This window comes from Panthera pardus, unplaced genomic scaffold (assembly GCF_024362965.1).
Source record: "Panthera pardus isolate Hobbes unplaced genomic scaffold, ASM2436296v1 HiC_scaffold_7, whole genome shotgun sequence".
Lineage (NCBI taxonomy): Eukaryota > Metazoa > Chordata > Mammalia > Carnivora > Felidae > Panthera > Panthera pardus.
Window position 1 is genome coordinate 34,565,858 of NW_026527002.1, and position 27,951 is coordinate 34,593,808.

At 35.6% G+C, this 27,951-nt stretch overlaps 1 protein-coding gene across 3 annotated transcripts in view; it reads left to right on the forward strand.

The window, feature by feature from the left end:
- CNBD1 (cyclic nucleotide binding domain containing 1) overlaps positions 1-27,951 on the forward strand; it is a 457,457-nt gene that overhangs the window by 304,778 nt on the left and 124,728 nt on the right. For all 3 annotated transcript variants that reach the window (XM_053896366.1, XM_053896367.1, XM_019453410.2), the window contains exons 7-8: positions 1,033-1,170; positions 2,376-2,508. In XM_053896366.1, the coding sequence (XP_053752341.1) occupies positions 1,033-1,170; positions 2,376-2,508 (271 nt within the window). The remainder of the gene's footprint in view (positions 1-1,032; positions 1,171-2,375; positions 2,509-27,951) is intronic.

Here is a 27,951-nt window from a genome sequence, read left to right on the forward strand (position 1 = left end):
ATCTTGATTTTATGACAGCTGTTCCCAGTTCCACAGCTGGATTAGTGGTTAAAGTTTTTGTTGCCTCCATTTCACATATAGGTGATCCTCCAAGTTCCTAGACTTTATGCTAGAAGGCCCAATTCCAGTTCCTCACCTTCCATGGTTCTAAGTCTCATCTCCTATTCCCACATGTATGACAAACCCTGGAATTCACCCCCTTTGGCCTTTATTCTAGTCTGATATCACTGTGAACCACTTTGCTTCAGCAGTGACTGTTTAAAATCCCTCTTTATTTCTGGACTTGCAGATTAAATCTCAGCTATCCATTCAACTAAAAAGATAACTGTTCAGCCTTTCTATGGATCTGAAATGTAGGAGCAGATGTCCTCTCATATCATCTTAACCATATAGACCTGATGTTTTCCCTAAGAAGCTTCTCAATTTCACAGATATATATTATCTATGATAAGTATCTATCTATCTATCTATCTATAATAGATATCTTATTTACAATTAAGTACTCTAGAGTAACATTTTGGCATGCTAAATATTTATCTTTTACATAATAAATTAGGACATCCTACATGTGTATATATATATATATGCCAGTGATTTATATATTGCATAACACTATATTCATTTTCATTATTATCATTTCCAACATATGAGGATAATAAAATAAGCAGAAGACCAATATATAAATTCTATTTCCTCACTCTTTCAACAAATATTTATTGAATGGCTACTATGTTCCAAGCATTATTCTATGTACTTAAAATGAATCAGTGGGTAAAACAGAAGATCTATTCTTACAGTTATTTTCTTCATGCTAGTGAGAAAATGGGAATTTTTTCTTGCCCTGGGAAGGTAACATTGGGCAGAAGTATGACACCCATGCAAGACTGTTTAGATCCCCTTTTTTCATAGACTCGGAGTTTGACCTGCAATCAGTGCTTTTGCAGACTCTTCTAGACTGCTTCTGTCACAATCACTGGTATTTTTATGTTGATGAATGATAATGAAGTTTAATTTGCCTCCATATTTTTATAGCTTCGACAATGGAGTACCTTTGGAACCCTGGAAGTTACAGCTCAGACTGAATCAGACACAAAGGAGTACTCAGTGATCACAGAAGAAGATTGTGAAATTCTTAAAATCCCAGCAAAGGATTATGTGAGGTTAAAATCGGTATGATCATATCTAATCTATATTAACACAATAGATGTATAAATTCAAGCTAAGTTTTGCCTCTAGACATAAGATGTCCACATTTCTTTTATTTTTTTAATATAACTTGACTTGGAGACAATAAAAATGTGGTTTATTTGGTGAACATTACTTAAGTTTCTGATGATGATGGGTAGTTGAAGTAGAAAGAAAGGTCTCTATGAATATATTTTATGTGTATTTTGAGCACTTTTGGTTTTTCATGAATTTTAAATCCATTCATTTATGCATCCATTTATTCATATATTCATTCAACAAGCATGTTTTGGTTGTCAACAGCATGTCATGTGTTAGGGATACCAGACAATCATACAGACAGATCTCTAAATCTGTACAGTCCACCTGAAAAAAAAACAGTTGGGAATAATTGGCATGCTATTTTATCGCTTTAATAGACATTCAAAACCCAGAGTTGCATGAATAGGTGATCACAACTTAATTCTGATCCCCTAATTCTGCTACATTAAGATAATTTATTTACTTCAAGTTTACCAACTTACTCTCCTTAAGTCAAATACAAAATATTCGCTTTTTTGATTTCTCCTCACCTGACGGCAGAGAAAGTTTGTATAAATGACTACATCAAAAGGCCCCCATTGTTCTGCTCTGCCAGCTTTTCTTGAAAGGGTCTAAGTCTGGTGCTGGTGCAATAAGGCACTGGCATCGGCTACAGTTGGGTTCTTTGGTTGGAGGGAGATGGTGAGTCATCCGTCTTCTTGACTTAGGTCTCTAAAAATAGTCAGGATTTCTTTTGATATAGTGGTCTCAGTGTCAGTGGTACAGACAACTATCTCAGAATTCAACTTCCTTCCAAATCCCTGAATTCAGAGTCACTCACTTCTAACAATATTTGGTATGTTTTATTTTCAAAATATAAGTATCAATTATTTGATATTATCATGTACAACTTTCGAGTTTAGTCTGGATTATGACAAGATTTTTAAGAAATGCAAAAATATTTATGGAAGTCTAAAAATATTATGAAAGGTGGGTAAATATAATTTTAGTAGCACACCAGAAGACTAAAATTTCAATATGGTTATGTGGTCTTGGAATGATGCTCCTATAAAATTCAAATGTATTTTGTGCTATATAACGTTTATTTTTCTGTTATGCCATTTATCTATCTGCTATACATTTTCCTTCTTTTTTAATGACTTTTTCAGGAAAACATAAAGCTTGAAAATAAAGAAAAGATGAAATTAATTCATAAATGTCCATATTATGAGGAGTGGCCGACTTTATCCATATGTGAGCTAGTTGCACTCATTAAATGGAAAAAATTTCCTCCAGGTCATGGTGAGTTTAATGCAATTTTGAATCATCTTCTTTATATAACATAGTACTGGCATTTGTAATTTTTCATTGTTTTAATGTTTGATATAACATTTCTTCATATTATTTTACTTAATGTACTTAAGCACATTAATTTACTTAATGTGACCTTTTAATTAGACATTTAGAATCCTGCCTGTTTTTTTATTAAAAAATCATTCTGTATTGGCTTGAAGATCTTAGGACTGGCCTTATTTCCACGTCTCTCTATATTTCCCCATGGCCCTGCCCTTCTTGCTCTATTGTCCTTACAGTCAATCAAAGACCAAAGAAGGAGAAATGCAGTGAGAAGTTATATCCATTTTTCCTGTCCTCCTGATTGAATGCCTACTTAAGCAGCAAGTTTCCTTATCTGTACCTGTGCTATACATTATCAGTGGAAAATACAGAGAATAGGTGAGGCTGAGCTAAGGGGTAGCAGCAGTGAAGCTGCCATCATGTCCAATATTCAGCATGACAGGGATGTGTGGATTTCCTGGTTACACATACAAAAAAAGCGTAGGCAGCATTAAGTCATTTTGTACAATTGTTTCTATCTATGAGAGCCCATTAGTAAGAAATGTCACCTGCTATGGGCTCAATGTTTATGCCCCCCAAAATTAATATGTTTAAGGCCTAATCCCCAATATGATGCTGTTTGGAGGTGGAGCCTTTGACAAGTGATTAAGTCACTAGAGTGGAGCCCTCATGAATGGGATTAGTGCCTTTATAAGAAGAGACATGAGAGAGATGATCTCTCTCTCTCTTACCCATATGGGGATAGAAGAAGGCAGGTATCTGCAAATAAGAAAGAGAGATCTTACCAGACACTGAATCTACTGGCATCTGTATCTAGGACTTCACAGTATCCAAAACTGTGAGAAATAAATGTTGTTTAAATGGCCCAGTCTATAGGATTTGTTATATCAGCCCAAACTGACTAAGACACTGATACAAGAGGAACTGTGGTAGGTGGGTCAGAGCAGCCTTAGATCTCCTCCAGTAAGGAATCCCTATTTCCCAATAAAAGATAATAGAGAGAGGTTTGTAGCCTTGCCTGGCTTTTCTCTTAGTGAAACAGTGGAGTATTTAGTGCCTAAGATTATAATGGAAGAGGTATGTTTGAGAGAAATACTTCCATTTCAAGTTTCAGAGCCGTGAAGTGTAGTGAGGGATATAGCACTAGGAGGAGGTGAATATTTCAGATAAACTTAAAATTAAATTCTAAAAAGAATGAGTCTGAGTTGCTAATTCCATACTGTGACTGTTAATGATAAAAATATGGTGAAGTTGAGGAAAACCTGGCAAAGATGTCCTTTGAGTGAGTCAACGTATAATAGAAAAGTGAGGTACAGCATAGCACCAATATGGAGGGTTGTTTTATAAGAAAAAAAGTAAATATGACTATAGGCAAGGTTATGCTTGAAAACCTAAGATTCTCTAATAAACTTGTTAAATTTGGTGAGGGGCACCTGGGTGGCTTAGTCAGTGAAGTGGTCGACTCCCGGTTTCAGCCCAGGTCATGATCTCACAGTTCATAGGTTCAAGCCCTGTGTCAGGCTCTGCACTGACACCATGGAGCCTGCATGGGATTCTCTCTCTCTCTTTCTCTCTGCCCCTCTCCTGCTCATGCGCTCTCTCCCTTTCTCCCTTTCAAAAATAAACATTAAACAAAATAATTTGGTGAGATTATAACTCTTTACTAAATTTGTTCCAAATTTCTTTCCTGTGCTTTTTTTAATGTTTTTATTTATCACAGTTTTGAAATACAATGTTTAACCCATATTTAGCCAAACACATATTTTATCATGCTTGTAAAAATTGAATTTTTGATGTATTTTTGTTCATGAAACATTTTTTCTAATGAGTTATTATTGCCATTTTTGGCCAACAGTATATATAAAAAAGCAAGTTGTAAACTGACTTGGGAAAAAAAAGAATTGAATATTTATAAATTCAGCATTTTTTATTGAATAGAAATATATATTCTTTAATATGAATGTTTTGATTTATTATGAGTTCCTCCTTTGGTATCAGAAATATCACATTTTGGTCCATGCCTCAATCCCAAGACTATTTTGTATAAAAAATAATACTTCAGTCTTGTCTATATGTGAGGACATTAATATTTTGAGGTGTATATGGGGAATAATTATGAGCTTTTAATGCATTTGATTACTAATGATGACTAATATGTGTCTCAGTCTAAAATATCAACCTAAGATATTTAAATTTAGCATCAGAATGTTAAGGAGGTACTGACTTGATGCAATTTTTTAGACTAATGCTGGTTTCAACTTCTTTTTAGTAAAGGTCTTTAAAAATAGTGGTGGAGGGGTGCCTGGGTGTCTCAGTTGGTTAAGCATCTGACTTTGGCTCAGGTCATGACCTCATGGCTCATGAGTTTGAGCCCTGTGTTGGGCTCTGTGCTCATAGCTCAGAGCCTGGAGCCTGCTTTGTATTCTGTGTCTCCCTCTCTCTCTGTCCCTCCCCTGCTCATTCTCTGTCTCTGTCTCTCTCAAAAATAAATATTTAAAAAAATAAAGGAAACAAAAAAGAGAAAAAAATAAGAATAATGGTGGAATCTATCTATTGCATTGGACAGTCTGTGATTATATTGAATAAGTCAAAAGTAGCATTATTTTGCCACTGATTCCCAAATACAAATATGTGGTGCTTACATTTATACAGTTTTAAAAATCATTTGTCCTCCTTAGAGAAGAATGACAATTACAATAAATGATCTTCAAAGCCCGTTTCAGCCCTGAAATACTGTAGTTCTTATAAATAAACATACCTAGGTGAAGAATAAGTTCTGTCAACCTAATCAAATTTTCTTTTATGGTAGTGACAAACTTGATATATCAAAGAGAAGCATTAGATGTAATACTTCTCGACTTTCCTCAAGATTTTGAATTTTTATCAGAAAATGTAGAGACTGTTGCTCAAATTATACTTTTATTATCTAGGTTTAAAATTAGCACCAGTATGATTTCCAAAGCATAATTATGTGTATTTTGATCTTTTAGGAATGTATATTGGATGAAGTTTCAGAGAGATTTAATTATTCAAAAGAGTGATAGAATTTAGGATTAATCTTTAGCAATCTATGAAATAAGTGAAGCGTATTTCTGGCTCAATTTCCTTTGTTAACTTCCTAAGTCTTCTTACTTAAGCTTCACATGCCAATGGATCCTGACTGTAATAGATGTGTACAATGTTGCTTGTAATTTGGGCATATCCAGTTCCTATCACACCAATTAAAGTCTTCACAGGTGTTATTTTTTTCGAAGTATGACTGGCTGAAAAAATAACAACCAGCTTATTTCACTAATCAGCCAGTTTCTGTGGTTATTGTGTATAAGAAAAAATATTAAATTAAGTTGGCATCAATCAACTATTTATGTATATTTTATTGTTATCCTACCTATATCAGTATGCTCTGTCTTTTCCAGGCAAAATTTGACATAGCAAACAATAACTAGAGATACTTAAAAAAAAGTGGTAGTCAACTTAGTTCTGAAAGATAAAATATGCCATTATACTAATAGTAAAAAAGATATCTAGTCTTCACAAACCAAAAGCGGAGAGTTTCAGACACAGGATATATACTTTGAAATTCTACCTAATAAAAATGTAAAGTTCAGGGCTCTGAGTTCCAATAAGTTTTTGGCTTCAGTATTGTGGGGTTTTATATTCTCAGCCCCAGTGCACACTTTTGAGCATCCCAGAAAAAAGTTGGTGCTTAGAAGTGCTATTGATCCTGATGGTTTTTTTCCTTCCATTCCTTTTTTATGGCTATTTTTTGCATTAGGTAGATATTTTCTAATGTAATATATTAATTCACTTAATATTTTCTTAATAGACTTTACAGTTTAGAGCACTTATAGGATCTCAGCAAAAGTGAGCCGAAGGTACAGATATTTCACATATACCCCCTATCCCCAGTTTTACATAGCATTTCCCACTTTTTTTTTTTTTTTGCCTTTTGAGAATGGCTACCATGATTTTATTTTTAATATAATTTACTGTCAAGTTAGCTAACATACAGTGTATACAGTGTGCTCTTGGCTTCAGAAGTAGATTCCCATGTTTCATCGCTTTCATAAAACACCCACTGCTCATCCCAACAAGTGCCCTCCTTAATGCCCATCACCCATTTTCCCCTCTTCCCTGCAACACCCCCACCATCAACCCTCAGTTTGTTCTCTGTATTTAAGAGTCTCTTACGGTTTGCCTCCTTCCCTCTCTGTAACTTTTTTCCCCCTTCCCCTCCCCTATGGTCTTCTGTTAAGTTTCTCAGGATCCACATATGAGTAAAAACATATGGTATCTGTCTTTCTCTGCCTGACTTATTTCACTTAGCATAATACCCTGCAGCTCCATCCACATTGTTGCAAATGGCAAGATTTCATTTTTTCTCATTGCCAAGTAGTATGCCATTGTATATATAAACCACGTCTTCTTTATCCATTCATCAGCTGATGGACATTTAGGCTTTTTCCATAATTTGGCTATTATTGAAAGCGCTGCTATAAACATTGGAGTACATGTGCCCCTATGCATCAGCACTCCTGTGTCCCTTGGGTAAATTCCTAGCAGTGCTACTGCTGGGTCGTAGGGCATTTCTATTTTTCATTTTTTGAGGAACCTCCACACTGTTTTCCAGAGCAGCTGTACCAGTTTGCATTCACACCAACAGTGCAAGAGGGTTCCTGTTTCTCCACATTGTCCTCAACAATGTTGTTTCCTGTTGTTAATTTTAGCCACTCTGACTGGTGTGAGGTCATATCTCAATGTGATTTTGATTTGTATTTCTCTGATGATGAGTGATGTTGAACTCATCATGTGTCTGTTGGCAATCTGGAGGTCTTTTTGGAAAAGTGTCTATTCATGTCTTCTGCCCATTTTTTCACTGGATTATTTGTTTTTCATGTGTTGACTTTGATAAGTTCTTTATAGATTTGTATAGCAACCCTTTATCTGATATGTCATTTACAAAGAACTTCTCCCATTCTGTAGGTTGCCTTTTAGTTTTGTTTATTGTTCCTTTTGCAGTGCAGAAGCTTTTTATCTTGGTGAAGTCTCAGTAGGTTATTTTTGCTTATATTTCCCTTGCTTTCAGAGACATGTCAAGTAAGAAGTTGCTGCAACTGAGGTCAAAAAGGTTGTTGCCTGTTTTCTCCTCTATGGTTTTGATGGTTTCCTGTCTCACATTTAGGTCTTTTATCAATTTTGAGTTTATTTTTGAGTATGGTGTAAGAAAGTGATCCAGTGGCATTCTTCTGCATGATGCTGTCCAGTTCTCCCAACACCACTTGCTAAAGAGACTGTCTTTTTTCTATTGGATACCCTTCCCTGCCTTGTCAAAGATTAGTTGGCCATACATTTGTGGGTCTCATTCTGGGGTCTCTATTCTATTCCGTTGGTCTATGTATCTGTTTCTGTGCCAATACCCTACCGTCTTGATTATAGCTTAGTAGTAGAGGCTAAAGTCTGGGATTGTGATGCCTCCCACTTTGGTTTTCTTCTTCAATATTACTTTGGCTACTTGGGGTCTTTTGTGGTTCCATACAAATTTTAGGATTGCTTGTTCTAGCTTTGAGAAGAATGATGGTACAATTTTGATTGGGATTGCATTGAATGTGTAGATTGTTTTGGGTAGTATTGACATTTTAACAATATTTGTTCTTCCAATCCATGAGCATGGAATGTTTTTCCATTTCTTTGTGTCTTCTTTAATTTCTTTCATAAGTTTTCTATAATTTTCACCACACAGATCTTTTACATCTGTGGTTAGGTTTATTCCTAGGTATTTTATGGTTCTTGGTGCAATTGTGAATGGTATCAGTTTCTTTATTTGTCTTTCTGTTGCTTCATTATTGGTGTATAGAAATGCAACAGATTTCTGTACATTGATTTTGTATCCCGCGACTTTGCTGAATTCATATATCAGTTCTGGCAGCCTTTTGGTGGAGTCTGTCAGGTTTTCCACATAGAGTCATCTCTATCATGTCATCTATGAAAAATGAAAGTTTAAATTCTTCTTTGCCAATTTGGATGCCTTTTATTTCATTTTGTTGTCTGATTCTGAGGCTAGGACTTCTAACTATGTTAAACAATAGTGGTGAGAGTGGACATCCCTGTTGTGTTCCTGACCTCAGGGGGAAATCTTTCAGTTTTTTCCCATTAAGGATAATATTAGCTGTGGGCTTTTCATATATGGCTTTTATGATGTTAAGGTATGTTCCTCCTATACTGATTTTCTTGAGGGTTTGTATTAAGAGAGGATGCTGTATTTTGTCAAATGCTTTTTCTGCATCGATTGACAGGATCATGTGGTTCTCATCCTTTCTTCTATTAATGTGATGTATCACATTGATTGATTTGTGAATATTGAACCAGCCCTGCAGCCCAGGAATGAATCCCACTTGATCATGGTACATAATTATTTTAATATGTTGTTGAATTCTATTTGCTAGTATCTTGTTGAGAATTTTTGCATCCATGTTCATCAGGGATATTGGCCTGTAATTCTCCTTTTTAGTGGGGTCTCTATCTGGTTTGGGAATCAAGCTAATACTGGCTTCATAGAATGAGTCCAGAAACTTTCCTTCTGATCTGTTTTTTTGGACAACTTGGGAAGGAAAGGTATTAACTCTGCTTTAAATATATGTTAGAATTCCCCTGGGAAGCCATCTGGCCCAGGACTCTTATTTGTTGGAAGATTTTTGATAACTGATTCAATTTCTTTGCTGGTTATGGGTCTGTTCAAATTTTCTATTTCTTCCCGTTTGAGTTTTGATAGTGTATGGGTGTCTGAATTTGTTCATTTCTTCCAGGTTGTCCATTTTGTGGTTATATAATTTTTCATAGTATTCTCTAATAATTGTTTGTATTTCTGTGGTGTTGTTATCTTTCTTTCCTCTTTCATTCATGATTTTATCTATTTGGGTTCTCTCTCTTTTCTTTTTGAGAAGTCTGGCTAGGGGTTTGGGGTTTATCAGTTTTGTTATTTTTCTTAAAAAAAACAGCTCTTAGATCCATTGATCTGTTCTAATGTGTTTTTTTTTTCTGTATTATTTATTTCTGCTCTTATCTTTATTTCTTCTTCTGCTGGCTTTGGGGTTTCTTTGCTGTTCTGTTTCTAGTTCCTAAAGTGTGCAGTTAGGTTTTATATTTGGGATTTTTGTTAGTTTGTTTGTTTTTGCATAGGCCTAGTTTCAATGTATTTTCCTCTTAGGACTTCCTTTGTTGCATCCCAAAGGGTTTGGACTATTGTGTTTTCATTTTCATCTGCTTCCATATATTTTTTACATTTCTTTTTTAATTGCCTGGTTGACACATTCATTCTTTAGTAGTATGTTCTCTAACCTCCATGCTATTGGAGGCTTTTCTGAAGTTTCATAGTGTTGTGATCTGAAAATATGCATTGTATGATCTAAATTCTTTTGTATTTCTTGAGGGTTTTGTGACCCAGTACATGATGTGTCTTGGGGAATGTTCCATGTGCACTGGAGAAGAATGTGTATTCTGGTGCTTTTGTATGAATAGTTCTGAATATATCTGTCAAGTCCATCTGTTCCAGTGTATCATTCAAGGCGATTGTTTCTTTATTGATTTTCTGCCTAGATGATCTGTTCACTGTTGTAAATGGAGTATTAAAGTCCCCCTGCAATTACCGTATTCTTATCAATAAGATTGGTTATGTTTGTGATTAATTGATTTATATATTTGGGTATCTCCCAATTGGGGGCATAAACATTTACAATTGGTTGCTCTTTTTGATGGATAAACCCCTTAATTATGATGCGATGTCCTTCTTCATCTCTTGTTACAGACTTTAGTTTAAAATCTAGTTTGTCTGATATATGTATGGCTATTCCAGCTTTCTTTTGACTTGCAGTAGCATGATAGATAGTTCTCCATCCTCTCACTTTCAATCTGAAGATGTCTTTACGTCTAAAATGAGTCTTTTGTCGACAGCATATAGATAGATCTTATTATTTTTTTATCCATTCTGATACCCTATGTCTTTTGATTGGGGCATTTAGTCCATTTACACTCAGAGTTATTATTGAAAGATATGGATTTAGTGTCATTGTGTTATCTGTAGATTTCATGCTTGTGGTGCTGTCTCTGTTTCTTTGTAGTCTTTGCAGTATTCCACTTACAGAGTCCCCCTTAAGATCTCTTGCATGGCTGGTTTAATGGTTATGAACTCCCTCAGTTTTTGTTTGTCTGGGAAAGCCTTTATTTCTCCTTCTATTCTAAATGACAGCCTTGCTGGATAAAGGATTCTTGGCTGCATATTTTTCCTATTAAGCACATTGAATATTTCTTGCTTCTCCCTTCTGGTCTGCTGACTTTCATGGATGGGTCTGCTACTACCCTTATGTGCCTACCCTTGTAGGTTAAGACCTGTTTGTTCCTAGCTGCTTTCAGAATTCTCTATTTTTATATTTTGCCAGTTTCACTATGATATGCTGTGAAGAAGACCTATTCTTGTTAAATATGAGGGAAGTTCTCTATGCCTCTTGGATTTGGATGTCTGCCTCCTTCCCAACATTAGGGCAGTTCTCAGCTATAATTTGTTCAAGTAAACCTTCTGCCCCTTTCTCTCTATTTTATTCTTCTGTAATTCCTGTGATACAGATATTATTATGTTTCATTGAATCACTTAGTTCTCTGATTCTCCCCTTGTGATCTAGTATTTTCTTATATCTCTTTTTCTCAGCTTCATCATTTTCTAATTTTATCTTCTATTTCACTTATTCTCCTCTCTGCTTCCCCCATCCTTTCTGTCACTGCATCTAGTTTATTTTGCACCTCATTTACAGCATTTCTTAATTTATCATGACTATTTCTTAGTTCCCTGATCTCTGCAGCAATAGATTCTCTGCTGTCTTCTATGCTATTTTCAAGCCAAGCTATTAATCTTATGACTCTTATTCTAAATTTTTGATCAGATATATTGTTTATATCTGTTATGAGCAATTCTCTAGCTGTCATTTCTTCCTGGAATTTCTTTTGAGGAGAATTCTTCCGTTTCATCATTTTGGCTAATTTTCTGTCCTTTATGTGTTTTAATAGCTTGTCACACGTTCTGCACATGTGAGCACTACTATATTAAAAAGAGGTCATACATGTCCATGGCCTGGCCCTTCAGGAAGTGCTTTTGGAGTGTGTTGTGTGATCTCTGTTGTTGTGACTCTGGTTGCTTTATCTTCCTACTTGTAGTGGTGGTTTGGACCTTCTACCAGTAGTGCTTTGATTTGTTCATTGAGGTAGTCCTGGAAAAAGTTTAAAAAGTGGGGGATGGTGGAAGAAGCCAAAGAGAGAAATAACAGGGGTGGGGAAAAAGAAAAGAAAAAAAATTGACCAGGCAGAGAATCAGAGAAACTATATGGCTTAAACCAGAGTGACAGAGAGGAAAATAAAGAAGAAGGAGATGAAGAAGAGATATAAAAATAATAGATTAAAAATGTCTGCTTAAACAAACAAACAAAAAACAGAATAGAGAAGGGAAGAAATAACAGGGAGGAAAGAAAGAAAAACAAATATATTCTTGACCAAGAATCAAATCAGAAAATACAAAACCATTGGACCGATGTCTGATGGTGCCTTGGAACTGGTGGCTGTGCTTGTCTGGAAGAGGGGCTGTCTGGTCTGGTCAGTGTCAGTCTTGCTTCTGTAGATGCACAGCTTTCAGCGTGGTTTGGTATAGGCAGGTCCTGCCTCCAGTGTGGACCCACTGTCTGTTCCCTGCTTTTTTCAAGCCAAGCTATTAATCTTTTGACTCTTATTCTAAATTCTTAATCAGATATATTGTTTATATCTATTTTGAGCAATTCTCTAGCTGTCATTTCTTCCTGGAATTTCTTTTGAGGAGAATTCTTCCGTTTCAACATTTTGGCTAGTTTTCTGTCATTTATTTATTTATCTATCTATTCATTCATTCATTCATTCATTCATTTTTATAGCTTGTCATGTAGCTATAGTCCTGCACCTGCAAGCACTACTATATTAAAAAGTGACCTTGTTGGTGATGGGGAGAAAAATGGTGACACTCCAGTCTCTCCTCCCTAGACTGGGTGTCTCACACCACTCTGTTCAGGCTGTTCTCACAGTGCTGCAAGGGCATGAGCAGCTGGTTTGTCCTTTTCCACAGTCTCCCTTGCCTCCCTGGTGCTGGGCTCGTACCCAAACCCCAGTGTCTTAAAAGATCCTGCTCTGTGCACCCTGTTCTGGGGTAGTGGCACTCCATCCTGCGAGTAGACAAAGGGCCTCTGCCTGGCAGGTGCCTGCAGGGTATTTTGTCCTTGGAGCAGCTATATACTTTCCCACAGCACTCAAGGGAGGGGACTACTCTCTCATACTGCACCTCTGAGCTTGCTACCGAGCCCAGGGCTGGCTACCCCCGCCCCACCAACCCCAGGTTTATGTACAGAAGGCAGGACCCACTCTGGAGAAAACCCCACAACCCTGGATTAAGTTAGAAATTGGTTCTTTCTCCATTTTTTCTCTTTCCCAGTCCATGGTTTTTCTCTTGTCCAAATACAATCCTATACTTCCACAGCCTCTCTTTCTCTTCCTTTTGTCTGTCCACAGGAGATCCCTCACTCACCTCCATGCCTATGCTACTGGTTTTATCTCTCCCAATTCACAATCATGCCCCTATGGCCCATCAAGTTGTTGTCATGGGGCCCTGGAGATGTTTTTGTCACTCTATAGCCTGGATTCATGGAATTCCAAGCCTCCTGGCCTCAATACTGCTGTGTTTGAGGTAATGTTTAACAAGAGAATTTTGGGTCCCCTTACTTCTCCACCATGTTGACTCCTCCTCCTGGAATTCTCCACCCTTAACATACTTCATGAAACTGTTACATTTGTTACAATTAATGAACCTACAGTAAACCATCATTATCATTGAAACATCATCAATGAAAGCCCATAGTTTACTTTATATTTCACTCTTGGTGTTGGACATTCTCTGGGTTGGGTGAATGTGTAATGACATTTATCCACCATCATAGTATCATATAGAGTAGTTTCATTGCCCCCCCAATTATCTACACTCCACACGTCCATTCCTCCATGCTCCCTAACCACTGGCAACTACATCTTTTTGCTGTGTGGTTTTTTAAATGGTTTTGCCATTTCCAATGTCTCAGAAAATTGGAATTGTACAGTATGTAACCTTTTTAGAATGGTCTCTTTCACTCAATAATATATATTTAATGTTTCTCCATGTCTTTTCATTGTTTGGTAGCTCATTTCTTTTTAATACTCAATAATATTATATTGCCTGGATATACCAAAGTGTATTTATCCCTCCACCTAGTGAAAAACGTCTTTGTTGCTTCCAAGTTTTGCCATTTAAATGAAGCTGTTATAAACATCGGTATGCAGGTTTTTGTATGGACATAACTTTTCAACTCCTTTAGATATATGTCAAGGAACACAATTCCTGGATAATATATTAAGAAGAATATGTTTAGTTTTGTAAGAAATTGCCAAACTGTCTTCTAAAATGGGTGCACTCTTGCATTTCCATCAGCAATGAGATTTTGTGACTCCACATCAGCATCAGCATTTGATATTGTCAGTGTTCTGGAATTTGGCCTTTCAAGTAGGTTTGTAGTGGTATTTCATTGTTGTTTTATGTGCATTTCCTTGATAACATTTGAGTGAAGCATATGTTCATGTGCTTATTTCTAATCTAGGCATCTTCTTTTATGAGGTATCTGTTAAGGTCTTTGGCCTGTTTTATTAATCAGATTTTTTTTGTTATTGTTCAGAGTTCTTTGTATATTTTGGATAACAGTGCATTATTATAAATGTCTTTTGCAAATATTTTCTCCCAATCTTTGGCTTGTCTTCTCATTCTCTTGACATTTTTCTTGATAGCTTGGCACAATGTACTTGGTAAATAGAACTGCTATAAATAGGTTTTAGTAGATACTTTTAATAAAATACTTTTAATAGGTTTTAGTAAAGACTAGTAAATGCTTTCTGTATTTGTCATTGTATACACTTTTTTTAAACAAATATTGCTATAAGAAACATTTTATTAGTATGATAGGCACTGCAGATTATATTGATTAGTGCCACTTTCAAGCACTTTTAACCTGCCTTTCTCTACTGTAGAGTCTAGAAAAGCTAAAGACTACATCTCCTAGAATCTTTTAAAAAATATTTAATTTTGACTATGACCTGTCTTATGTCAAATGAATACAGTTGTATAATATTTGCAAGAAGTCATGGAGCAGGTCTTTTTATAGGCATGGTGATGAGGGTGGTGGTTCTGATTTTACCTCTAGCATTACAAGTGATGCCTAGGAGAGAGGTTTCCTTTAGAAGAGCTCTATATTGTGGGTGGGCCTTTCCACTGGCTGATTTTTTTTTTTTTTTTGGTAGTATTGAAACCTGGTTTCATGGTCCTCCTGCACCTTCTTAATACCTTCTAATAAGCCTCTTTTTATTTATTTAAATCTAGTTAGAAGGACTCTGTGTTCTGTACTTAGGAACCAAAAATAGCCTTTTAGTCCCATCCATTCCATCAAAGTTTATCTCTTTTGTAAATAAATGCTTTTTTAGAAATTCTTCATTTTGCTTTAATCAATTCATATTTTTATTGAATATCTACTATGTAGAAATCACTGTATTAATTGCTTTTTGTCGAGTTAAAAAGAAATGCATTCTAAAATTACATAAAATTAAATATTGAGTAGCTACAATGCATTTATTACAATGTAGGATAGTTTGACTTTAGATTTGATTTTATGAGATTTAATAATTAGAAAAAATAAAAGACTTTAATTTTAAGGTAATGAGATGGATCACAAATATCTTGCATAGAATAATTATCAGTATCTTTGGACATATATATTATTTACCATGATAATTGTTAAGTGACTATTTTCCAACAGATATAGTAGAAGTTAAATGGAAGAAAGGATTTTTTGGTTATGATTGGACAGTGGGTAGGAGTGATAATTCTAGGAAAGAAAGGAAAATTAACATGAGCCAATATATGCCTTGCAGATGATTTAGGAGAGTGGATCAAACAGCCCAACTGAGTTAAAGTGCTTCTTTGTGATCATTGTGATCCTAATAACAACTATAGATAGTCTGATGTATTTTAAATTCCATATTCATGTCTTGTATTTTATTTTATAGCTAACTTGGTGTCATTAAAGGTTTTTGAATAGTAAAAGCTACCTAAGGAGGTAAAAGTTTTAGAAGAATGAATCAGGCTAAGCAATATGAATGATTGTTGAAAGGAGAGAAGCAGTGGAAAACAAAAGTCTATTTTGCTAGTGCAGAGGCAAAGAGATAAAAGGCATCAGTGATACTAATAATAGAAAGAAATTAATGTGGAAGCATTTTGATTATTCAGGGTATCGTATGGAATAGACCTTTTCAAATACATTTTCTCTATTCTTTAGTACCCTTGGCAATCTGTGCTTGTATGAGATGTTTTCTTTTGTTTTTAATTTCAGACAGAGTAGTTTGTTGCTGCACTGATGTATGTGTATCTGGGTATGTCTGGGTATGATGTATGTGTATCTGGGTATGTCATGTTAAAAACACTGGGTAGGATTCTCAAACATAAATTTAAATGGGCCTGTGCTCTCACCCACCACCTCCAAGTTAGAATAAAACATTCCTAGTATTTCCCAGAGATATTTAAATACAGACCACCCCATCACCATTCCTAAGTCTTTTGTGAGTGCAAGCCACTATTTATAAATGTTTGTGAGAGGCTTGCTTTTGTCCTACTCAGAGCCCAAGCTACACATAACTTTCTCAGTGACTTGTTTGGCTATGGACAGATATTTGTAACTCATGTTTTCATTGACAGATATCTGTAATTTATGTTTTTATTATGTAGCATGTTTGTTCTTATTCCCTAACTAGTAAGAGAACACATTTTTTTCTTCCCTTTTGTTTTGGTCATTAAAACCCAGACCCTCTGGTTGTTTCCATCTGCAAATGTTCCCAAGAGTGCTGAAGGGCCTGATCACAGCTTGATTTTTCAGCTTCATATTAATTTTTATTTATATTAAAGGATTTATGGTGCTATTGATTATCTTTAGGTACAAATTCAAATTATGTGTGTTTTTATTACTTTATTTTCTAAACATATTTGTGAAGATAATTCAAGTATGTTCCAATATTTCTACTTGGATCTTTCTATATTAAAGTTTCCTTTGTGACTCAAGAAATTTTAACTTTCTCCCATGAAACAGCTGATTTTTTTAAAAAAGACAACAAAAAACAAAACTGTTTCCTCATGATTTGGTAGTATATCTTTTTGCTAGAGTAATAATTCATGACAGAAATGTGTAACTGCTAGATAAAATTCAGTAATTTTAACATTCTGTGAAAACAACTTCTAATGTTATCATAAGAGCTTTCAAGAATTACTTCAGAAATACTATGGATAGAAATATCATTAAATATAATGTTTCTGTTAATTTTTATTGTGAAATTTTGTTTTACTAAATAATTAATTATTTGCCCATGTATAAAACATGTGGATCTGGATGCATGTACATGAGATCTTTAAAACTAAGTTTTAGGGTGCCTGGGTGGCTTAGTCAAAGCCTCCAACTCTTGATTTCACCTCAGGTCGTGATCTCACAGTTGGTAAGATAGACTGTCATTGCCATGCTCTGCTCTGACAGCACAGAGACTGCTTAGGATTCTCTCTCCCTCTTTCTCTGTCCCTCCCCATCCTCTCTCTCCCACAAAATAAATAAATAAACTTAAAAAATCCCCACTAAGTCTTAAGTATTAGAGTCTGGATGCAAAATTCTGAAAATTTTGCCAATAGAAAATAAAATGCATTGCTATTAAGACCTAAACATATTTCTTGTTTGAAAAGATCAGTTTGAAGAAGTTCTTATTTGGTAGACATGATACTCACATATGAAAAATTTCAAGAATTTGAACAGTTTGATAAATACAAATTTAAATATTGTAGTTAAATCACACCTTTTATTATTGTAATAGGCAGAAGAAATGTCTCCCCAAAGATATATTCACTTCCTAATCCTAGAATGTGTGAATATTACTTTACATGGCAAAAGATGTGTAACCTTAAGGCTGTTGAGAAGAAGACCTTATCCTGGATTATCCAGGTGGGTCCTGTCTGCCATCTATGTATCTTTAAAAGAAGAATGCAAGGGGAATTTAATTGAAACACAAGCAGAAGAGAAGGTGATATGAATAGATTGGAGTGATGAGCTAGCAGGCTAGAACACTAAGGCCAGCAACCACAAGAGGCTAACAGAGGGAAAAGATTTCCCTCTAGCCCGCCCTTAGTGATTCTTTGGAGGGGGAAGGACGCTGCTGACACATTGATTTCAGAAACCTGGCCTCCAGAACTACCAATAAATAAACTTCACAGGCTTTTTTAAGATTTTTTTAGTGGTTATTTATTTTGAGAGAGAGAGAGGGCAAGAGGGGCAGAAAGAGAGGGAGAGAGAGACTCCCAAGCAGTCTCCACACTCAGCACAGAGCCTGATGCTGGACAGAAACCTATGACTGTGAGATCATGACCTGAGCAAATCAAGAGTCAGATGCTTAGCTGACTAAGCCACCCAGGTGTCCCTAAACTTCACAGGTTTAAGCCACCTAGTTTGTGACAATTTATTGCAGTATCTGCAGGAAACTAATATAACTATGCACTATAAAACCATTGATTTTGTTCTCAATTGATCTTGCAATTTGACAAAGATATACTAATATCCATAGAATACATCCAAATATGCTTTGTAGGAAGTAGGTATTTTCATTTTTCACTTCAAATTTACCCCTCTAATTGTGATAACAGTATGATAAAGGTGAACAGTATTTTAAACAATTATATGAAGTAAAAAATTGCTACTGATTTAAATAATTGTCCTGCTGATAGATAGAAATTAAATTAAGATAAATTAAACATTTATTTAATTAATTCAAGTCCCTTGGAAACAGGATATAATTAAATATATTTTAATAATAGAACACTCACCTATTCAACTTTCTTATGAGTAAACAGAACTTTTCATGAGCAACCCAGGCAATGCTGAAGCTCTTTATAGAACTTTCTACTTACCACATATGACCATTGTCTCTTTTATTTTATCATTATAAAAATTATAATGTCCCTGGGGCACTTGGGTGGCTTAGTTGGTTAGGCATCCGACTTCGGTTCAGGTCATATTCTCACAGTTCAGAGGTTTGAGCCCCACGTCGGGCTCTGTGCTGACAGCTCAGAGCCTGGAGCCTGTTTCAGATTCTGTGTCTCCCTCTCTCCCTGCCCCTCCGCAGTTCATGCTCTGTCTCTGTCTCAAGAATAAATAAACATTAAAAAAAATTATACTGTCCCTTATTAAGGTAATTGAATTTTGGCATTCTATCTCCTGATATTTAGAAGTAAAGTTGCATTTTCCTCCACCAAAAAAAAATTAAAATGACACAATTCCATTTCCTCACATTTTACAAACCAAATATAGGACATAATTTTTTTTCTAAGCATACCAAGTATAGGGACATTCAAATTCATAGAGATGTTAATTATAAATACCATTCACCTTAATCAAAGTAGTATCTAAAAATTTCAGAGTAGGACTTTAAATGCTAACTATTGTACTGTACTGTAACTATTATTTATGAATTGTTAATAATTTTTGTTTCTTGATAGTATTGATTGCTTTTTTCTACTTTTCTGTATTTTGAAGATATTCCATAATATCTTTATTTTTATAATTATATAAATAAATAATTATTATAATTTGCTTTCTACAAATCCAAAGGAACCTACTGAATAAAGAAGCTATTTGTATTGGATGCTGTGATGCACCCAATCATTCTCCCACTGGCAGATGCATTGATAGAAGCCCTTACCATCTTGGGTTTGACAGTTTTCATCAGCTTTGAAGATAATATGATTTTTGGAAGGTTCTTTCACATTTGGAGAGATAAGATGACAAAGACAGACCCAGAATAATTCAAGTAGTTAGGTAATTAATATTTGATGTATTATAGATTTTAAGGGGGGAGGAGAGAGAGAGCGAAAATAGAAAAGAGGTTATTTTACTTGCTTCTAAATTCTAAGGCCCAGTTCATTAATGTATGAAAACAAATGAAATTTCCCCTAGAGATCTGTCCAGGCAAAGAGCATGCATTAGACCAAAGAGTTCCTTTGTTGTATAATGAGATCTTGAGTATGTCTAATAAGATGAAATAAAGAAGCAGGAATGACTCTCTGTTGAAATATTAATTGGAGGAGGGAGTTAAGATGGCTGTGTAGTAGGAGGACCCTAGGCTTACCTTGAGCCTCAAACATGGCCTTAAGATAACCATCAAATCATTCTGAATACCAAGAAATTGACCTGAGGACTGATAGAACAAACTGCACAACTAGAGGGAGAGAAGGAGTCACATTGAGGAAGGTGGGAAGTATGGAAATGTAATTTGGGGGAGAAATGGATTGCAGGTGCTGCAGAGGAGTGGCAGCCCTGGTCACAGAAAGAAAGCCAAGAGAGAGTGGAGTGCACAGGGATACACACAAGGAGAACACTTCCACAAAGCTATTGTCTGGGAAACTGAGAGGGGGTGATTTTCATAAGTTTTTGCAATCAGTGGAGCTCAAAAGCTGGAGTTTTAGAGGTCATTGGGCTTGGCTGGGATAGAGACCTGAGGGCACTGCCCTACACCTGGAGAGAAGGCCCGCAAGCAACCCTGGGGCAGACTGGGTGATCTGAGGATCCCACCTAAGGTACATGGGGAGAGATTGTTCATACTTATTGGAGCACATCTGTGAGATGTGGCATTGACTCTCCAGGGAAAAATAACTGGTGGGCACCATTTCCATCTCCCACTACACAGCATAGGCACAAAAACATCTTCTGAGGGCAGCTAACCTGGTCACTGACTGTTTAGTCTGCTTTGCTCCAAATCCCCTTCCTTGTGCTCTGGCATGACTGCCTTTCTGGGTTAAACCTGCATCAGTCCCAGTGCAGTGAGACCCTTTCCCAGAGGAACAGAGAGGTCCCCACCATACAAGGTCCCTGAAATTTGGGGTTTTAAAAGTCAGCAGGCTTGGCCAGGATAGAGCTTACAGTGTACTGTGCTGCTCCAGGTTGGCAAGCAACCCAGAGGCATACAGTGTGAAAACAGAAATCTAAAAAATGCCTGGGATGCATGAGGGGAAATTATTCTCTCTTCTGAAAGTGCTTCCTTGAGAACAAGCATGGATTCCTCTCTCCCTAGTTAGGAAACTAACTAGCTGGTGCCATTTCCTTCCCCTGCCCCTCAGCCTAAACCAACTTCAGTAAATAGCACCATGCTAACACTGGCTGAATAACCTTCTTACACCAAGGTCTGCCCCTCTGTGCTTCAAGGTACTGCTTTTCTCTGGCAGGTGTGCCTAAGGACCAGTGCAGTGGGCCCCTTCCCCAGAAAAAAACAGCACAAACTTTTGCACACACCATGTCTACTGACCATAGAATTCTGTAAAGCTTCATTTTAGTAGAAATAGCATCAGGCCTCTTTTAACAAGAATACCAGAGCACATCTAGTTAAAACATGCCTTACTCTGGCCAGGGTCCACACACTGCCCCTTGAAGGCAAGGAGAACCTCTGCAGATGACTGACCTGAGGTAAAGAGCAACCAAAACAAGGCAGCAGAGTGTATGCAGCACAGAGTAGAGACACTTCCTGAAGCACCGGGCCCTGGACACTACATGACCTCTTCTTCATAAAGCCATTACTGTCAGGAGCAGGAAACAAAAGGCTTTTCTACCAATCAGAAGAAAACAGAGACCTAGGCAAAATGCCAAGATGGAGAAATTCATTACAAATTAAATAACAAGAAAAGGTCATAGCTGGAGATCTAATCAAAACAGGTATAAATAATATACCTGATCCAGAATTTAAAGCAACAATGATAAGGATACTAGCTGGGATTGAGAAAAGCATGGAAGGCATCAGGAAGACCCTTACTGCAGAGAAATGCAGAGAAATGAAAAATGTAATAACCAAGATTTGAAGCAGACTGAATGTAATGATCACAAGAATGGAAGAAGCAGATGAAAGAATAAGTGATATAGAATATAGAAAAATGGAAAATAATGAAGCTGAACAAAAGAGGGAAAGAAAATTATGGATCACAAGAGTAGACTTAGGGAATTCAGTTACTCTATCAAACATAATAATATTTGTATCATAGGAGTTCCAGAAAAAGAGAGACAAAAGAAGGCAGAGGGTTTATCTCAGGAAATTATATCTGTAAACTTCCCTAATCTGGGGAAGGAAATAGACATCCAAATCCAGGAAGCAAAGAGATCTCCATAAAAATGAACAAAAACAGGCCAATATCAAGATATATTGTAGTTGAATTTACAAAATATAGTGATAAAGAAAAAATCTTAAAAGCAGCAAGATGAAAAGGGTACCTGGGTGGCTCAGTTGGTTAAGCCTCCAACTTCAGCTCAGGTCATGATCTCACGATCCATGAATTCAAGACCCATGTCATACTCTGTGCTGATATCTCAGAGCCTGTAGCCTGCTTTGATTCCTGTGTCTGCCTCTCTCTCTGCCCCTCCTTTACTCACAGTCTGTCTGTCTCTCTCCAAATAATAAATAAACATTAAAATTTTTTTAAAAAGCTGTAAGACAAAAGAAGTCCCTAACTTAGAAGAGAAGTCCCATAAGGCTAACAGCACATCTCTCCACAGAAATTTGGCAAGCCAGAAAGGAGTGGCATGATATATTCAATGTGCCAAATGGGAAAAATATTCAGTCAAGAATATTCTATCCAGCAGGCTATCATTCAGAATAGAAGGAGAGATAAAGAATTTCCCAAAGAAACCTAAAGAAGTTCTTGACCACTAAACTATCCCTGCAAGAAATATTAAAGGGGACTCTTTGAGTGAGAAAAGATAACAAGAGCAATAAACACTAGAAAGGAAAAGAGAAAATATCCAGAAATGACCAAACAAGTAATAAAATGGCAATAAATACATACCCATCAATAATTACTCTGAATGTAAAAGAACTAAACACTCCAATTAAAAGACAGAGTGTCAGAATGGATTCAAAAAATTAAAAAAAACCTTTATATGTTGCCTAAAGAGACCCATTTTAGACATAGAGACACCTGCAGATTGGAAGTGAGGGTTGGAGAAACATTTATCATGCCTGTGGACATCAAAAGAAAGCTGGTGTAGCAATACTTATATCAGACAAACTGCATTTAAGCCAAAAACTGTAATAAGAGATGAAGAAGGGCACTATATCATAATAAAGGGATCTATCCAATAAGGTGATCTAACAATTGTAAATATTTATGCACCCAAATTAGAAACACTCTGATATTAGAAAATAATAACAAACATAAAGGAACTCATTGTTAATAATACAATAATAGTAGGGGACTTCAACACTCCTTTTACATTAATCGATAGATCATCTAAGAAGAATATCAGCAGAATATCAACAGGGAAACAATGGCTTTGAATGACACACTGGACTAGATGGACTTAACAGAATATTCAGAACATTTCATCCTAAAGCAGGAGAATACACATTCTTTTCAAGTGCACATGGAATATTTATCCAGAATAGATCACATACTAGGTCACAAATCAGGCCTCAACAAGTACAAAAAGATTGAGATCATATCTAGCTCTCTCATTTTTTCTGACCATATAACCATGAAATTTAAACTCAACCACAAGAAAAAAAATGTGGGAAGACCACAACTACGTGGAGATTAAAGAACATGCTACTAAAGAATGAATGAATGAAATTAAAGAGGAAATAAAAAATTACATGGAAACAACTGAAAATGAAAACACAATGGTCCAGAACCTTTGGGATGCAGCAAAAGCAGTCATAAGAGGGAAGTATATCACAGTATAGGTCTACCTCAAGAAGCAAGAAAAGTCTCAAATAAAAAACCTAACCTTCTATCTGAAGGAACTAGAAAAAGAACAACAAACAAAGCCAAAAGCAAGCAGAAGGGAAATCATAAAAAGTAGAGCTGAAATAAATGATATGGAAGCAAACAAAACACAGTAGAATAGATAAATGAAACCAGGAGTGGTTCTTTGAAAAAAAAATTAATAAAATTGGTAAACTGCAAGCTAGACTTATTAAAAAGAAAAGAGAATGGACCCAAATAAATAAAATTACAAAGGAGAGAGGAGAAATTACAACCAACACTGCAAAAAATACAAATAGTTATAAGAAAATATTTTGAAAAATTATATGTCAACGAATTGGACAATCTGAAAGAAATGTATAAAATTCCTAGAAACATATAAACTACCAAAACTGAAACAGGAAGAAATAGGGAACTTGAAGAGACTGATATCCAGTAAAGAAATTGAATTAGTCATCAAAAATCTCCCAACAAACACAAGTCCACGGTCAGATGGCTGGCTTCCCAGGGGAATTCTACCAAACATTTAAAGAAGATTCAATGCCTATTCTTCTCATACTATTCCAAATAATAGAAATTAAAGAAAACTTCCAAACTCATTCTATGAGACCAGCATTACTCTTCTTCCAAAACAAGACAAAGACTTCACTAAAAAACAGTACTGCAATCCAATATTCCTGATGAACATGGAAGCAGAAATTCTCAACACCATACTAGCAAGCTGAATCCAACAGTACTTTAAAAGAATCATTCACCATGATCAAGTGGGATTTATTCCTGGACTGCAGGGTTGGTTCAATATTTACAAATCAATCAATGTGATATACCACATTAATAAAAGAAAGAGGGGTGCCTGGGTGACTCAGTCAGTTAAGCATCTAACTTTGGCTCAGGTCAGGACCTCACGGTTCATGGGTTCGAGCCCCGCATCTGGCTCTGTGCTGACAGCTTGGAGCCTGAAGCCTGCTTAGGATTCTGTGTCTCCCTCTCTCTGTTCCCCGCCCCCCCCCCCCCCCCCCCGCTGCTCACACTCTGTCTCTTTCTCTCTCTTTCTCAAAAAATAAATAAAGATTTAAAAATTTTTTAAATAAAAGAAAGAATAAGAACTATATGAGCCTCTCAATAGATGCAGAAAAATTGTATGACAAAGTACAACATCCATTTGTTATAAAAACCCTTAATAAAGTAGGACTAGAGGGAACATACCTGAATATGATTAAGGCTGTATACCAAAAACCCACAGCTAATGTCCTCAACTGAGAACTTTGCCTCTATGGTCAGGAATAAGACAAAGATGTCCACTCTCACACTGTTATTTAACATAGTACTGGAAGTCCTAGACTCAGCAATCAGACAAAAAAATAAAGGAAAGAAAGATGAAAGAAAGAAAGAAAGAAAGAAAGAAAGAAAGAAAGAAAGAAGGGAGAAAAGAAAGAAAAGAAAAAAGAAAAGGGAAATAGAAAAGAAAAGAAAAAAAAGAAAAGGGAAAAAGAAAAGAAGAGGAAAGGAAAGGAAAGGAAAGGAAAAGAAAGACATCCAAATCAACAAGGAAGAAGTCAAATTTTCACTATTTGCAGATGACATGATGCTCTATATAGAAAATGCAAAGACTCCACCAAAATATTGCTAGAACTGATACACAAATTCAGTAAAGTCATAGGATATAAAATCAATGTACAGAAATTGTAACATTTCTATACACCAATAATGAAGAAGAAGAAAGAAATCAAGGAATCAGCCCCTTTTGCAACTACACCAAAAACCATAAGATACCTAGGAATAAAGCTAACCAAAGAGGTAAAAGATCAGTACTCCGAAAACTACAGAACACTGATGAAAGAAATTGAAGAGGAAACACAAAAAAATTGAAAAACATTCCATGCTGATGGACTGGAAGAACAAATATTGTTCAAATGTCTATACTACCTAAAGCAATCTACACATTTAATGCATTCCCTATCAAAACACCACCAGCGCTTTTCACAGAGTTAGAACAAACAATCTTAAAATTTGTATGGAGCTACAAAAGATCCCAAATAGCCAAAGCAATCTTGAAAAAGAAAAGCAAAGCTGGAGGCATCACAATTCCCACACTTCAAGTTATATTACAAAGCTGTAGTGATCAAGGCAGTATGGTACTGGCACAAAACAGACACACATATCAATGGAACAGAATAGAAACCCCAGAAATTGACCCACAACTATATGGTCAACTAATCTTCAACAAAGCAGGAAAGAAAATCCAAAGGAAAAAAGACTGCCTCTTCAACAAATGGTGTTGGGAAAATTAGACAGACATTACAATGATAGATCACCTCACACCAATCAGAATGGCTAAAATTAACAACACAGCAAATACGTGTTTTCTGATATTACAAAACAAAAAAAAATGAAGAAAAATAAAACTGGACCACTTTCTTACACCATACATAAAAATAAATTCTAAACGGATCAAAGACCCAAATGTGAGACCTGAAACCTTCAAAATTCTAGAGAACATATGCAGCAACATCTTTGACATCAGGCATAGCAACTTGTTGCTAGCTATATCTTCTGAGGCAGTGAAAACAAAAGAAAAAATAAACTAGTGGGACTTCATCAAGATAAAAAGGCTTCTGCACATCGAAGGAAACAATCACCAAAACTAAAAGGCAACTTTTTGAATGGGAGAAGATATTTGCAAATAACATATCTGATAAAGGGTTAGTATCCAAAATCTACAAATAACTTATCAAATTCAAAAGAAATAATCTAGTTGAAAAATGGGCAGGAGACATGAACAGATATTTTTCCAAAAAAGACATTCAAATGGCTAACAGACATATGAAAAATGTTTGACATCATTCATCATCAGGGAAATACAAATCAAAATTACAATGATAGATCACCTCACACCAGTCAGAATGCCTAAAATTAACAACACAGGAAATAAGTGTTTTTGATATTGCAAAACAAAAAAAAGGACAAAAACAATGGTGTAATAGGTTTGTAGGACTGGATTTTTTTTTAAACTACTGAATAGCAAAGATTGACTATATGGCTACTTTTTTAAAGATCTCATTTATCATTTTAGTGACGACTACTTTTAAACGGTGACTATAGCTTAGAAAATAAACTATGTCATTATAGTTTTGTTTTCTTTGCTGTGAAATTTGAATGTCCTAAATTTCTCTGGAATTACACATTTACAGATGAGAGAGTATGTGTCAGGTATGGGAGGGTTAAGATAATCTCACAAAATGAAAACATATTTACACGTAATATTTGTATTTTCATTATTTCAGCAGACTGTATTGACAGTATCAGAGTAATAAATTTGTGGGATACCACAAACTTTTATCTCCATAGATGTTAATGAATCTTACAAAGTGATATTTGTATTTCTAAACTTACTAATGTAGAATTACACAAACTAAGCTGTTTTCTATAATTACCAGGGAGCTTCGCATTTAAAGGCATCTTTTAACAATTTATTTGAGAAAAGAGTCTTCAAATCACTTTATAAATCTGATTTTTAATATTAAGATTATAACTACATTGCTACACCTTTTTTGTCATAAAGGTAATTTGATATTCCACACAACTAGGCCCTCTTTACAAATATGTATATTAAACATCTGACTCTTGATTTTGCCTCAGGTCGTGATCTCACACTTCATGAGATTGAGACCCACATCAGGTTCCATACTGACAGTGTGTAGTCAGTTTGGGATTCTCTCTTTCCCCCCTCTTTCTGTCCCTCCCCTACTTATTCTCTCTCTCTCTCAGAAATAAATACACTTAAAAAAATAAATAGAAACTTTATTAAGGGAAACTAAAGCTCAAAAATTTATTTTTCCAAGGTTAGGCTTTTGGTAAATGTCATATTTGAAATCCAGAATTGAAATGAAGAAAATGAATCTTCTTTTCATTATATTATTTCTATTATATTTTCATTATAAAATATAATGGAAAATCTTCCACCCAGTATATTATTTCTCTAAAAGTTTTTTTTGGTATTTGGAAAAATCACATCTGCCTATTATTAGCAGAGGTAGGCATGTTACACTCCAGGCAGAACAAAATCTAGAGTTTAATTTTTTTTTTTAAACTCCAGTCAGGTCACTATCATTTCACATATTTGCCTTTGTGAGCTATGAAGGTTAGCCTTCCTTCATCAATGTCTATGTTTACTACTCTGCTTCTGCTGCTGGCCAGACCTCTGTAGTCCCCATGCTCTTGTTAGATCACATGCAGTTTATAGAATTTCCCCTGCTCTCTCTTTCCGAAGGATACACCCAACTGATGTTTCAAGAAATTTATATTGCTATAATAAGCAATTGAGAAATAGATATATGGTTAAATAGATATATGGTTATGAGGATAACAATATTTCCTCTTGCTTTTTTGTTTTGGTTTGGTTTTGGTTTTGGTTTTGGTTTTGTTTTCAGTTAGGCCTTACAAAGAATAGCGTAAATGAAATTATAAGTTTTGGGATATATACAGTC